Raw genomic sequence first — 15400 nt, 5'->3', positions numbered from 1 at the left:
CTTGGGTCTTAGTTGTAGCATGTGGGATCTAGTTCCCTGACCATGGATTGAACCTGGGCTCCCTGCATTGAAACGTGGAATCTTAGCCACTGGAGCATCAACTCATTTTAATAACCCACTTAAGGATTTGAATGTAATCTTTTTTGTAACCACCTCAGCATTCATTCTAAAAAAATAAAAACTGTTGAGTTAGAAATTAAAGTTATCAAAGCCTAATAATTGCCACTTAATAGTTATTTCATGTTATTGTGAACTGAACACATCATGGAGCTTCCATCTCTCTTTACTATTTCACGATGACTTCTTACTGAGATGAGCAGCACTAACTTTCAAGATAGGTACCTTTCCTGCCTCCTCTCCCATTTGCTGTACTCTTCCATAGACATGACTCTCTAGCCACTGGAACTGTTTGAATAGCCCTGTCTACCCTGTGCATTCACAGAGCCAAAAGAGCCAAATCCCTGTTCCCTTTCCCTAGAATATCATCATGTTAATCTTAGGTTTCAATAGAGATTCCTTCACAGCAACATTGAGGCTAGCATTTGACTAAAGGTCTGGGTACCGTGGTCAAGCCAAGTTAATATGAAAACCATCACAGCATGTATCTTACCCCCCAGAATCACTTATTATAATAAGAAGAAAGCACAGCTATAAGTATTTCTACCTTACTGTGTTCCACGTAGTGTACTTATAGATTTATCTGTGTATTGCACATAATCCTCCCAGCAACCCTTGTAATATCATACATGTCTTAGAAATAAAGAAACTGGAGCTCAGAAAGATTAAGCAAGGTGTCCCAGGTCACAAAGCTAGTTGGCAGTAGAGTTACCATCTGCTTTATTGTCCACACTTAACCACTGCACTGTATACACTGTCTCCCTCTTCTCCTTGGTCTAAAATCACCTCTGTATGTTTGAGCTTCTTTACTAGCTTCCTGAAAGCAAGGGTGAAGAATCCCTTTCTTTTCCTGTGTCACTCTATGTAGTGGTGTGGATACTCAGTCTCTGATGAGGTCTCAGTTGGTTGGCCAGGACCAGCAGAAGGACGCCTGCTCGTGTGAATTCCTCCCTCACAGCCTGCAATCTGCAGAGCTGTCCCTCTTCTCCATGGTTAACCAGAGAAGGCATGTAATACGAGTTTTGTAAAATGAGTTTAATTAGCTGTTTGTAGCCAGTGGTGAAGAATAGGAACTTGTGCTAAAAGAATTGTCAAAGGGAAATTAGACGGTATGTGAAATGAGGATCCACTTACTTGTTCATGTGAGTCTTTTCAGCGGTTTCTGTCAGAAACCTATCTTTCTAGCATTAGGAAAAGCATTAGGAAAAGTATGGCTTTCAGTTTTCTAAACCTTTGTTATTGTTACATTCTTTGGACAGTGTCCTTGTAGAGTTTAATCAACAGTTGTAAGATTAGGAGCAGCAGCTGTTAAGGCAATAACAGTATGAAGTAATTATTCATGAATCACTTGCTTGCTTTTTATCCTGTTTTTATTGTTCTATGGTTTTGCTCAGTATTCTCATACTAAAGTATGGCTATAAAGTTTGAAAACAATATGCTTTACCATGAGTATCAGGCTTCTCCATAGCAACAGAACCAGTAGAAAGAGAGAGTGTGTGTGTGGGTGTGTGTGTAGGTGGGGTGATGGCCACTGAGAGGGAAGGGAGGAGATTGATTTATCTTACAGAACTGACTCATATGATTGTGGGCACTGGCAAGTCTGAAATTTGCAGAGCATGGTAGAGACCCAAGGAAGAACTGATATGGCAGCTTGAGTTTAAAGACGGTCTGGAAGCAGAATTTTTCCTTGAGGGCTCAGTCTTTTCCTCTTAAAGGTCTTCAACTGATTAGACAAGGCCCATTCAACATTATAGCGGGTAATCAGCTTTATTCAAAATCTGCTGATTTAACTGTTAATCCCATCTTAAAAATACGTTTACAGAAACATCTGAACTGGTGTTTGACCAAATATCTGGATGCCCTGGCCTAGCCAAATTGATCAAAAAATTTAATCACCCTACAATGTATTGTATGTCATCAAAAGAATCATTTATTATGTGTTAACCTGTGTTTCCAGACTTAGTGGCCATGCTGCATAATAGCATTGTAGATATGGTCCTCTCATCTTAATTTTCTCCATATTAAGAAACAGTAATTATAAAGTAAAATTTAAATTTATTTCCTCATCTTTACAAAATGGTTCATAAGAGTAATGCTTTTTTAACACACAGAAATACTCATACAAAATCACAGTTGTGCTGCTACAGACTCTCATGCTTATATGATCATATAGAGTCAACAGAGGTTTCAAAAGTATGAGAGATAAAGGCAAAGTAGCAAATCAAAGAAAAACATTTGAGGAAAATTTCATATAAATGTTGACACCATTGACAGGCCATCGTGCAGCTGCTTTGCACTACTGTACCCATACTGGCTGTTAATTTATTGACAGTATTGAAGTGTCTCTGCACAAGTTAATGAATAGCCATTCAATTAAAAGCTCTTGAGGTCCCCCGCTGCTGTGTCTGCCCTTCCCCTAAGATTTCCCCATAATCCAGTAACTAAAAGACTAATAGCTAACAGAACAGAGGGCTCTAGGACTGTGCTTTAGCACAATGGTACTGTTTGTTTGTTTTTTGTTCATTTTATTAAACTGTAATTTATAAACAGAAAAGTTCACCCTTTTAGTGTATAATGCCACGAATTTTCACAAATGCATGCGATTGTATGGCCACTATTATCAAGGTTTGGAACAGTTCACTTAACCCAAGTATGTCCCTAATGTCCCTTAACTTTTCTTCTTAAGGAGAATTAACTTCTCTTCTTAAGGAGACACACCAGCCCCTGGAAATAGGAGCATGTTTTGTATCCCTATATTTTACCTATTCCAGAATGTTGTACAAATGGAATGACATGGGCTGCTGCAAACATTCATATCTGGGGTCTTGTGTGAACATAAGTTCATTCCACTTGGGTAATATCTAAGAATGCATGTGCAAGGTTATGTGGTAAGTGTATGTTTAACTTTACAAAAAGCTGCCAAACTGTTTCCAACATGACTGTGTTATTGTGTATTTCGTGAGAATCCTTGTCAGTTTTTTTTTTTTTTTTTTCTTTCAGGCATTCTAGTAAGTGGGCAATATCTCATGGTTTTAATTTGCATTTCTCTAAAGAGTCTGAGTGAACTCCGGGAGTTGGTGATGGACAGGGAGGCCTGGCGTGCTGTGATTCATGGGGTCGCAAAGAGTCGGACACGACTGAGCGACTGAACTGAACTGAGCTGAATGATTGTTGATGTTGAACACCTTTTCATGTGCTTAGTTCCCTTTCATGTACAGTTGACCCTTGAATAATTCAGGGGTTGGGGCAGGTCCTCAGCACAGTCCACATATACCTTAGTCAGTGCTCTGTATCCGGGGTTCCTCTTTGATCTCTTCAAGAAAATTAGAGATACCAAGGGAACATTGCATGCAAAGATGGGCTCAATAAAGGACAGAAATAGTATGGACCTAACAGAAGCAGAAGATGTGAAGAAGAAGTGGCAAGAATACACAGAAGAACTGTACAAAAAAGATCTTCATGACCCAGATAATCACGATGGTGTGATCACTCACCTAGAGCCAGACATCCTGGAATGGAAAGTCAAGTGGGCCTTAGAAAGCACCACTATGAACAAAGCTAGTGGAGGTGATGGAATTCCAGTGGAGCTATTTCAAATCCTGAAAGATGATGCTGTGAAAGTGCTGCACTCAATATGCCAGCAAATTTGGAAAACTCAGCAGTGGCCACAGGACTGGAAAAGGTCAGTTTTTATTCCAATCCCAAAGAAAGACAATGCCAAAGAATGCTCAAACTACCGCACAATTGCACTCATCTCACACACTAGTAAAGTAATGCTCAAAATTCTCCAAGCCAGGCTTCAGCAATACATGAACCGTGAACTTCCAGATGTTCAAGCTGGTCTTAAAAAAGGCAGAGGAACCAGAGATCAAATTACCAACATCTGCTGGGTCATGGAAAAAGCAAGAGAGTTCCAGAAAAACATCTATTTCTGCTTCATTGACTATGCCAAAACCTTTGACTGTGTGGATCACAATAAACTATGGGAAATTCTGAGAGTTGGGCATACCAGACCACCTGACCTGCCTCTTGAGAAACCTGTATGCAGGTCAGGAAGCAACAGTTAGAACTGGACATGGAACAACAGACTGGTTCCAAATAGGAAAAGGAGTACGTCAAGGCTGTATATTGACACCCTTATTATTATATGCAGAGTACATCATGAGAAATGCTGGGCTGGAAGAAGCACAAGCTGGAATCAAGAATGCCCGGAGAAATATCAATAACCTCAGATATGCAGATGACAGCACCCTTATGGCAGAAAGTGAAGAAGAACTAAAAAGCCTCTTGATGAAAGTGAAAGAAGAGAGTGAAAAAGTTGGCTTAAAGCCCAACATTCAGAAAACGAAGATCAGGGCATCTGGTCCCATCACTTCATGGGAAATAGATGGGGAAACAGTGGAAACAGTGTCAGACTTTATTTTTTGGGGCTCCAAAATCACTGCAGATGGTGACTGCAGCCATGAAATTAAAAGATGCTTACTCCTTGGAAGAAAAGTTATGACCAACCTAGACAGCATATTGAAAAGCAGAGACATTACTTTACTTTGCCAACAAAGGTCCATCTAGTCAAGGCTATTGTTTTTCCAGTGGTCATGTATGGATGTGAGAGTTGGACTATGAAGAAAGCTGAGCACCGAAGAATTGATGCTTTTGAACTGTGGTGTTGGAGAAGACTGTTGAGCGTCCTTTGGACTGCAAGGAGATCCAACCAGATGGTCTAAAGGAGATCAGCCCTGGGATTTCTTTGGAAGGAATGATGCTAAAGCTGAAACTCCAGTACTTTGGCTACCTCATGCGAAGAGTTGACTCATTGGAAAAGATTCTGATGCTGGGAGGGATTGGGGGCAGGAGGAAAGGGGGACGACAGAGGATGAGATGGTTTGATGACATCACTGACTCAATGGACGTGAGTTTGAGTGAACTCCAGGAGTTGGTGATGGACAGGGAGGCCTGGCATGCTGTGATTCATGGGGTCTCAAAGAGTCAGACAGGACTGAGCGACTGAACTGAATGGAATTAGATTTGGGGAAGAGTAACATTTGTATCTGGAATTACAGGATATAGAAAGCTCTAGGCCCAATTTGGCCTGTAGGCAAGAAGAGCCATAGCTTATTGAATACAGTGTTCCCTAAGGTAAGGGTATGAGTTAGAATTTATAAGGCCACCAGCATCCATGGGATACCTTTCTGCTTAAGGCCACTCTCTTTGGCATCAATTAAAGTAAGAGGGTCATTTCTTAAAATTTGACGAGAAAGCTTCCATATTTTGACCCTGCACATCAGTATAAATATCATTGCTGTTGTTGTTGTTTAGTTGCAAAGTCATGTTTGACTCTTTTGAGACCTCATGGGCTGTAGCCCACCAGGCTCCTCTGTCCATGTGATTTCCCAGGCAAGAGTAAGTTGCCATTTCCTTCTCCAGTGGATCTTCCCAACCAAGGGACTGAGCCCATGTCTTCTGCCTGGCAGGTGGATTCTTTACCCCTGAGCAACCTGGGAAGTGTGTATAAGTATCATTAGCTTACAAAAATGACATTACTAACAATTTTGAAGCCCCTATAAGGTTCTCTCCTATGCATGCTCCTTCTGCTTCTCTAAGGTTAGCCATTATTCTGAATTATGTATTTATCATTCATTTTCACTGAGTTATGATTTTAATATATGTAAATACATCCCCATATAGTGTATTTTCAAGTTTTGTCTTTAACTTTGTGTAAACTGAATGATGCTATATATATTCCTCCATGGTATACTTCTTCCATATAACATTTTGTTTTTATTCTCTGACTTCTCCACTATTTTTCTGCTTCCCTTTAAAGAAAGATCACTTTCTCCACTTTCTATTTTCTCTCAGCCCATGCCCAGTTAGGCTTTTATTCCCAATTCTACACTGACATATGATAAATTGCACAGATATAAAGTATGTATTGGAGAAGGCAATGGCACCCCACTCCAGTACTCTTGCCTGGAAAATCCATGGACGGAGGAGCCTGGTGGGCTGCAGTCCATGGGGTCGCTAAGAGTCAGACAGGACTGAGCGACTTCACTTTCACTTTTCACTTTCATGTATTGAAGAAGGAAATGGCAACCCATTCCAGTGTTCTTACCTGGAGAATCCCAGGGACGGGGGAGCCTGGTGGGCTGCCGTCTATGGGGTCGCACAGAGTTGGACACGACTGACTCGACTTAGCAACGTATGTATGTAGAGAAGGAAATGGCAACCCACTCCAGTGTTCTTGCCTGGACAACTCCATGGACAGAGGAAACTGGCAAGCTACAATCCATGGGGTCTCAAAGGAGTCACACATGACTTAGCGACTAAACAACAACAATAAAATATATATATTATATATTTTATAAATATTTATATTTATATTTATATATATATTTATATTATATATATATATATTTATATATATTATAACTGCTAGCTTCCCTAGTAGCTCAGTTGGTAAAGAATCTTGTCTGCAGTGCAGGAGATTCCAGTTTGATTCCTGGGTCAGAAAGATCCGCTAGAGAAGGTATAGGCTACCCACTCCAGTATTCTTGGTCTTCCCTTGTGGCTCAGCTGGTAAAGAATCCATCTGCAATTCGGGAGACTGCGGTTCAATCCCTGGGTTGGGAAGATCCCCTGGAGAAGGGAAAGGCTACCCACTCCAGTATCCTGGCCTGGACAATTCCATGGACTGTATAGTCCATGGGTTGCAAAGAGTCAGACACGACTGAGCAGCTTTCACTTTCACTTTTCACTTTCATATATATATATATATATATATATATATATATATAAAATTTGGAAAATTTTTACATATGTATGTATAAACATACATACATACCTCTGAATCCATCACTGTAATTAAGATAATAAACATATCCTCTACCACCAAAGTTTCCTCATGCCCCTTGGTAATCATTTTTCCTTCCTTCTCTTCATCCTGTCTCCAGGTAACCAGGGATCTGTGTGCTGTCACTGTCAATTAATTTGTATCTTCTTGAGTTTTACATGAAACTCTGGCTTCTTTCACTCAGCATAACGATTTGGAGATTTATTCACGATATAGTGTGGATCAACAGTTCATTTTTTTTTTGCTATGTAGAATTCCATTGTATGTATATTCTGCAGATTGTTCCCCTTCACTTGTTCATGGACATTTGTGTTGGTTCTAGTTCTTGGCTTTATTCCAATAAAATGTTACGAACATATGTAGAATGTCTTTTAAATGTCCTAGACTTAAATTTCCTTGGATAAATACTTAGGAGTGGAGTATTTGGATCATGTAGTACATATATGTTTAATTTTTGAAAGAACTGACAAACTTAATAAATAACCGTACCATTCTACATTCCCACCTATAATAAAGGAGATTTTCAGTTCTTACATATTTTTGCTAATACTTGGAATAGTAAGTCTTTTAGGTTTTATCCTAGGTGTGAAATGATATTTCCATTATATTTTAAAATTTCATTTCCCTAGTGAATAAAGGTGTTCATCTTTTTATGTTTTGTTTGCCATCCAGATATCTGCTTTGATATAGTGTCTAAGTCTTTCTCCCATTTTTTCCCTTGGGTGTTTGTGTTATTACTGAGTTTTGAAAATTCTCTATAGAGTCTGGACAAAAGTCCTTTATCATATTTATTTGCTTCACAAGTGTCTTCTCCCAATCCAGACATTTTTTTCACAGGGCATTTTGAAGAGCAGACACTTTTTATTTTGATAAAGTCCAACTGATCAATTTGTTCCTTTATGGATCTTGCTTTTCAGTTCAGTTCAGTTGCTCAGTCGTGTCTGACTCTTTGCGACCCCATGAACTGCAGCACCCCAAGCCTCCCTGTCCATTACCAACTCCCAGAGTCCACCCAAACTCAAGTCTATCAAGTTGGTGATGCCATCCAACCATCTCATCCTCTGGCATCCCCTTCTCCTCCTGCCCTCAATCTTTCCCAGCATCAGGGTCTTTTCAAATTAGTCAGCTCTTCGCATCAGGTGGCCAAAGTATTGGAGTTTCAGCTTCAACATCAGTCCTTCCAGTGAACAGCCAGGACTGATCTCCTTTAGGATGGACTGGTTGGATCTCCTTGTAGTTCAAGGGACTCTCAAGAGTCTTCTCCAACACCACAGTTCAAAACCATCAATTCTTCAGCGCTCAGCTTTCTTTATATTCCCAACTCTCACATCCATACATGACCACTGGAAAAAGCATAGCCTTGACTAGATGGACCTTTGTTGGCAAAGTAACGTCTCTGCTTTTTAATATGCTGTCTAGGTTGGTCATAACTTTCCTTCCAAGGAGTAAGCGTCTTTTAATTTCATGGCTGCAATCACCATCTGCAGTGATTTTGGAGCCCAGAAAAATAAAGTCTGACACTGTTTCCACTGTTTCCCCATCTATATGCCATGAAGTGATGGGGCCGGATGCCATGATCTTCGTTTTCTGAATGTTGAGCTTTAAGCCAACTTTTTCACTCTCTTCTTTCATTTTCATCAAGAGGCTCTTTAGTTCTTCTTCACTTTCTGCCATAAGGGTGGTGTCATCTGCATATCTGAGGTTATTGATATTTCTCCTGGCAATCTTGATTCCAGCTTGTGCTTCTTCCAGCCCAGTGTTTCTCATGCTGTATTCTGCATAGAAGTTAAATAAGCAGGGTGACAATATACAGCCTTGACGTACTCCTTTTCCTATCTGGAACCAATCCGTTGTTCCATGTCCAGTTCTAACTGTTGCTTCCTGACCTGCATACAGGTTTCTCAAGAGGCAGGTCAGGTGGTCTGGTATGCCCATCTCTTTTAGAACTTTCACAGTTTATTATAATCCAAATCACAAAAGTTTTCTCCTATGTTGTCTGTCTTCTAGAATTTTTAATGAATTAGATTTACATTTAGGTCTGTAATTCATTTTGAGCTAATTTTTGTATATGGTACAAGGTATGGTTGAAGTTCCTATTTTTTTTAATTTTTTATTCTCTCAAATCTGTACTTTTATTTAACTTCTTGTAAAACATTTCCATGATAATTTGTGTACTCGTCTCAGTCTAGAAGTTCCTATTTCTTACATATGGATATACAGTTGTTCAGATACCATTTGTGTAAAATACTGGCCTTTCTCCACTGTATTTCCTTTGTACCTTAGTTGGAAATTAGTTGTCCATGTATGTGTGGGTCTGTCTCTGGATACACTATCTTCTCTGGTTATCTGTTTGCCTATTTTGGCACCAATAATACATTGCTTTGATTACCAAGAAATTTTAAGTCTTTAAATTAAAAAATTTTTTTTACTATTCTAGCTGTTTTGCATCTCTATATAAATTTTAGAATCAAAGTTTCAATTTATATGTATTTTTAAAGGCCTGTAATTTTAATTGCATTGTGTCTATAGATCAATTTGAGCAGAATTAACATCTTAACAATATTGCGTCTCCTAGCCTATAATCACAATAAATGTCTTAATTACTCTGCATTTTTTGTAGGGTTCTGTGTATATGTCTCAGACCCCTTTTGTCAGATTTACCCCCAAGTATTTCATATTTCAAATAGTATTATATATGGTGTTCAAAGTTTTTTTTAAATTTCCAATTGATCATTGTAACCAATAGAAATATAATTTCCTATAACTGATCTTGTATCCTCCAAACTTACCAAGTTCACTTATTAGTTCCAGTAGGTTTTTTAAAGATTATACTGAACTTTATACATACAGTCATGTCTTCTGGGAAGAAAGACAATTTTACTTCTTCCTTTCAATTCTAGTTGCCTTTTTTTTTTTTTTCTTTATTGTACTGGTTAGAAGCTCCAGTTTATGGTAAATAGAAGTAGTGAGAGCAGACATGTTTGTCTGCTGAATTTATGGAGAAAACAGTTTTTCAACATTAAGTACGATATTGATGGTTGTTTATCAGATTAGTAAATTCTCTTCTATTCCTAGTTTGCTGAGAGTTTTTAAATTACAGATGCATGTTGAATTTTGTTAGACCCTTTTTTGACATCTTTTGAAATGATTATATTGTTTTTCCTTTTTAGGCTTTAATATAGTGAATTACATTATTTCCTTAAGATTAATACAATCTTGATTAATTGATCAAGCTTCATTTGATCATAATGACGTTATACATTGTTAAATAAAATTTGCTAAAATTCTGTTTAACTTTTTCCGTCTACATCTATGTGTGATACTAATTGCTTCTCTTTTCTTGTTATGTGTTCATTTGGTTTTGGTGTCAGGATAATGATGGCTTCAAAGAATGAGTTGAGAAGTATTCCAGTCTTTTAACTATGAGTTCAACTTCATTCATAAATGTAGAGCTGTTCAGCTTCTGTGGATCTTGAGTGAGCTTTGCTAATTTTTGTCTTTCAAAGACTTTGTATTAGTATAAAGTTGCTTCTTACCCTTTTACTATCTGTAGAAACTGGGCAATGTCTTTCTCATATTAATATTGGTAATTTATGTCTTCCCTCTGATTAGTCTAGTTAGAGGTTTTTCGAGTTTATTAATGTTCTCAAAGTTCCAGCTTTTTTGTTTTCATTGATTTCTCTCTATTACTGTTTTCTATGTTATTGATTATCTTGATGCTCTTTATCATTTCTTTTATTTACTTAGGGCTTACTTTACTATCTTATTTCTGGTTGCTTTAGGTGAGAGCTATGGATGCAACACATCTTTCTTCTATTGATATAATGACCTTTTCTGCCAGTTTTAATATGTATCTTGGTTGTTTCAGTCATGTGATTTTTTTTCCCCTCATTGTATGTCATATTTTCCTGCTTATTGAAAAGCCTGGTAATTTTTGGTTGGATGCCATGTAGTGTGAAATTTATGATGTTGATTGAGTGTGGAATATTTTTTATTTCATGTAACTATTCTTAATATATGTCCTGGGATTCATTTAAATTAACTGGAAACAGTTTAATCTTTCAGATATGGCTATTAAGGATTTGTTGGGTGGGAATGGAGTGGTGTTCAGTCTAGCACTAATTACTCACTGCTCCTAAAATAAGATTCTGCTCGGGGCCCCTTGAATTGTGATGTTTAAGTCTACCTGATGAGAGCAGGAGCCCTTTCCAGCCCTGTGGGATTGTTGGGCACTGTTAGCCTTAATCTTTTCACCTCCTCCTTTTTCCAGCCTTAGGTAGTTTCCTTGCCTGTGCTGATCAATACTCATCTGAATATTCAAAGGGGGCCTTCTGGGAATCTCCAGAGTTCTCTCTGTACATTGTATCTCTCTCTCCTAAGGTTCTCTGTCCTGTGAACTCTTGCTGTTTTGGACACCCTGAACTCTTAGTTCCTTGTCCTCTAGTTAAGGTGCCTACCAGGCTGTGACTGAGTTAACTCTTCTCTTCAGTCAAGTCTATGCTCAAATGTCACCTTTTCAGAAAGACTTTCTTTGATTATGTTTTCTGAAATGGTACAGCTCTCACTCCCCTCTTCACTCTTGTTTTAGCATATGTGTATCTTTTAATTGTCCACCTCTCCTCAGTATAATAATCTCAATTCTGATCTTAAGTATGTACCTAACAGAATTTCATGCTCATATGTATCAGATAATACATACAACAATGTTCATATAGCCCAGCCCTGGAAACAGCCCATACATTTACCAGTACTTCACAGCAATGAAAATGAATAAACCATAGTACACACAGTAGCATGGGTATATCCCAGGAAGATAATGTTGACAAAAGGAGCCAGACACAGAATTTGTCATGCTGTTAAAGAAGGCAAAGCCAAACTATACTGTTAGAATTTGAAAAAATGCTTCCTTCTGAGATACAGGTTTTGCCTAGTAGGAAGGCCAGTGTGGCCTCCTGAGGTTCTTTTTGTCGAGCTGAGTGGAGAAACTGAGTAAAATTAATTGAGTTCTAGGTCAGATACTCTCTTCTCTGTAGAACCTTCTCTAATTCCCTGGACAAAGTCAGTTCCTCCATCTTCTCTGACCCAATATTAGAATAATTATATTGTAATTATTACATTTTTCAAGAGAAGGAAGTCATTTTTTTTTTCTTAATTTAAGTATCTTGACTTGTGTATATTAAGTGTCCTGAGAATATTTTCTGATGAAATAGTGTCTAGTCACTCTAGTATCTGACTCTTTGCTGCCCCATGGACTGTAGCCTGCCAGGCTCTTCTGTCCATGGGATTCTCCAGGCACAAATACTAAAGTGGGTTGCCACGCCCTCCTCCAGAGGATCTTCCTGACCGAGGGATTAAACCCATGTCTCCTGCATTGGCAGGCGGATTCTTTACCACTAGCACCAACTGGCAAGCCCATTTTCTGATGAAAGGAATGAGTAAATGTAGGAACTTATAATGAACAAATAAGCCAAGGGCTTCTGTCTTCCAGTACTGTACCTTCTCCATTGCCTGTCTCTAGTCGGGCATAGAGAGATTACCTCGTATTGTGTCTGGAGAGTCAAGGTTTGTTGGCACCTGTTTGTCATTAGAGAAGAAAGGTGTTGAGACTTTTAGGTAACCTGGTGATCTCAGACAGGAAATGGAAAGAGATTGGACTCCTGAATTTTAGTAACCCTGTAAAGCTAAAGGAACAGCAATGTCTCTGCCTTCTGGTTATGTGTGGCTGTAGGGAATAGTATGTGACTTGGCTTATTCAATAGACCCTGCCAAGAATATTTTCTCCACAAGTTTATGGAAGGACCCAGTAAAGTTATCTGCTGCCATTAAAAATCTGTTTGCTTTGTTGGGTGTTTTCCCCACACAAAAATTCTGTTAAACCAAAGTATTATAACTTAACAGAGTTCTCTTTGTTCCTTTTAATTTTGAAAATTTCAATAAACATAAACTTAGAAAGGGTAAGAAAATGAGGATAAATGGAGCTTACTAAGCAAATTGTCCCGACGAAGGAAATTCCTTCCAAGTTTGTCCTTACTGGCAATGCCTGGACCTCAGTGACGATTTTAGCTGAGTTCCAAATGATGAGTCGAAATTTCTGTGCCAGATTTTATTAAGGAACCCAGGATAGCATCTGTTCACTTTGAAAAGAATTTTGGCAATTCAGCAGTGTCTTAAAATTCTAAATGTATATTTTGATTAACACATTTTTATTGGCACATATAGTCATTTCCTTTTGGCTAACGCTACTGTGAATGTGTGTCTTTCTGTAGCTGTGGTGCTCCCATTCAAGTTTCTGAGGTGAAGCTGCTTTCCTTTTCATCAGGGCAACTAACCGTTTTCCTCCCTGCTGAGGTGAAGGCCATAGGGACAGAGAAGGATCACATCCTGCCTCTGCAGGAGCTGGCCATGAGGACTCTGCATCACACCTACCATGCTTCTCTAAAAGGTACATGGGACCTCTCTTTTCTTTTTTCCCCTACTTCTTATTCAGTGAGCTTAGGGATTGTGTTTTATGCTATTTTGATGTTCACTTTCAAAATTGTGGTAAAATATACCCAACATAAAATTTACCACCTTTACGTGCTCAGTTCAGTGGCATTAAGTACATTTGCCCAGTCGTGCAATGGAGAAAAGTTTTAGTATTTTGTCAACACTGATCCCTTCAGCAACCCCTACAGATACAGAGAAGCGTTCACTAGATATGGTGTTCAGTCAGAAGAACAGGTTACATGTTTAAACTATGTGGTTGAAGTTGAAAGAAATTGGTTTTGGGGAACACATATTTGGTAGAAGTGAGAAGACTAGCATTGGTACTTTCTTCCATAAGAAAACATGTGCAAAGATCTTACCCCTAAAGCAAAGTTGGTACTTCTTCCAACATAGCAGGCTTTTGCCATGCACCCTCCTCACATCTGAGAAATTTATATATGTAAAGGAAAATTAATTCCAGGACCCTGTGGCAGTATTACCACAGGATGCCAACTCTTGGTTTGGAAAGTCTTTAGTAGTGTATGTATGTCTTAGGTGATGTAGAGTGGACCTGAGATGCTTTAAAAAAGCACCAGGCAGCGTTAATGAGAAAATACATTTTAAGTGTTTTTAAAACTGCTAAATGCTTTGTCCTTGCTTTAAAAAAAAGAGAAGTTCGTACAAAAACATCTAACATTAACCTCCCAGGAATGTATTAAGTTGTTTTCAAAAACTGAACAGAAAACTGAAATTATTCACCTATGAACAAATTACATTTTTCAAAATGGTTATTGAAAAATCTGGACAGATACAGAAGATAGTAAGATAATTTGTATTTCCTTCCCAAAGATGATTCAGTGAATTTTAGGTGTCACCTCATCGTGACTATTTCTCTCTCTCCTGGTGTTCACTGTCAGTAGCAATCCAGTGTACATTTGTGCTCAGGATTGCCCAGACCCCTAGGATATTTTGCTTTAAACATTGCTTTGGTGTGCTCAGACTACACTAAGGAAAAAACATCCTGTTTTTATTAATGACAGCTCATGGAAGGGAGACAGGGAATCGTTATTTTTCATTTTCTTTGATTTCTTTGTTTCCCCTTTTCATTCTTTTCAGTAAATGTAATTTAGCTTGAAACATTCTAAATCCCCAATAGACCTAGGAGGAACTTAATGAAAGTCTGTTTCAGTCTTCAGTCGCAGACCTTTTTATATTCTCTGTCTTTTACAGAAGTTTGCAGACTGTCTCTGGATAAACCCAGCAGCCTTTTTGGTCTTTGTTCTTAAAGAATATTTGGCCTTACTCTTTCTTTGCTTCCACCTCAGGACAGCTCAGGTTGCTCTTAAAAGAATAGACTTAAGGTTTCTCTTAGTGTCTGAAGTGTAAAAAAATCTTTCATTTCCAAATAATGTTATGTTTTCATTCAGTGCCTATCAGATAACAAAACTTTTCACATGCAGTACTTTTCACTAACCGAATTTACTTGTTAACAGTGAGACGTATTATAAGAAGCCTCATTCAAGGATATCTCATTTTTTATTTGTGCATGATTTTTCTCTTGTGTTCCAGATCTGGACTTTCTGTCTCCAGTCTCGTTACCCAGAAGTCTGCTGGAGCTGCTGCACTGCCCCCTGGGGCACTGTCACCGGTGCAGCGAGCCCATGTTTACGATTGTCTACCCCAAGCTCTTCCCCTTGAGAGAGACGCCGATGGCAGGGCTGCACCAGGGGTAATCATGCCTAAGTGGGCACCCGGGCTTACACCTGGGCGAGGGGTGGGAACGTGGGGAGGGGGTGGAGGACACACGTAAAAAGTGCTGTCACGTCAGCAGCTTGAAAGGGGCCTAGAGTGCTTCCTGCCATACAACTAAATGAAACAAGTGACATTTTCAGTATGGTAAGAAAACTGGGTTTCCCTTTATTACATTTTTGGTCTTGTGAAGAATGGTTTTATTGTATATGTTATTTAGAG

At 38.7% G+C, this 15400-nt stretch overlaps 1 protein-coding gene across 6 annotated transcripts in view; it reads left to right on the top strand.

Moving 5' to 3' along the window:
- Positions 1-15400, top strand: part of LRRC28 (leucine rich repeat containing 28) — a 194033-nt gene that overhangs the window by 143225 nt on the left and 35408 nt on the right. For 3 of the 6 annotated variants that reach the window (XR_011461553.1, XM_070357922.1, XM_070357918.1), the window contains 2 exons: positions 13231-13406; positions 14999-15158. Coding sequence is in view for 5 of the 6 variants with exons in the window: in XM_070357922.1 (XP_070214023.1) it covers positions 13231-13406; positions 14999-15158 (336 nt within the window). In the remaining variant the exon portion in view is untranslated. The remainder of the gene's footprint in view (positions 1-13230; positions 13407-14998; positions 15159-15400) is intronic. The other 3 variants (XM_070357921.1, XM_070357919.1, XM_070357920.1) reach the window with 2 other exon arrangements.

Source organism: Bos mutus, chromosome 21 (assembly GCF_027580195.1).
Source record: "Bos mutus isolate GX-2022 chromosome 21, NWIPB_WYAK_1.1, whole genome shotgun sequence".
NCBI classification, from domain to species: Eukaryota; Metazoa; Chordata; class Mammalia; order Artiodactyla; family Bovidae; genus Bos; species Bos mutus.
Note: the sequence above shows the minus strand (reverse complement) of the source record. Positions and strands in the feature narration are given on the sequence as shown.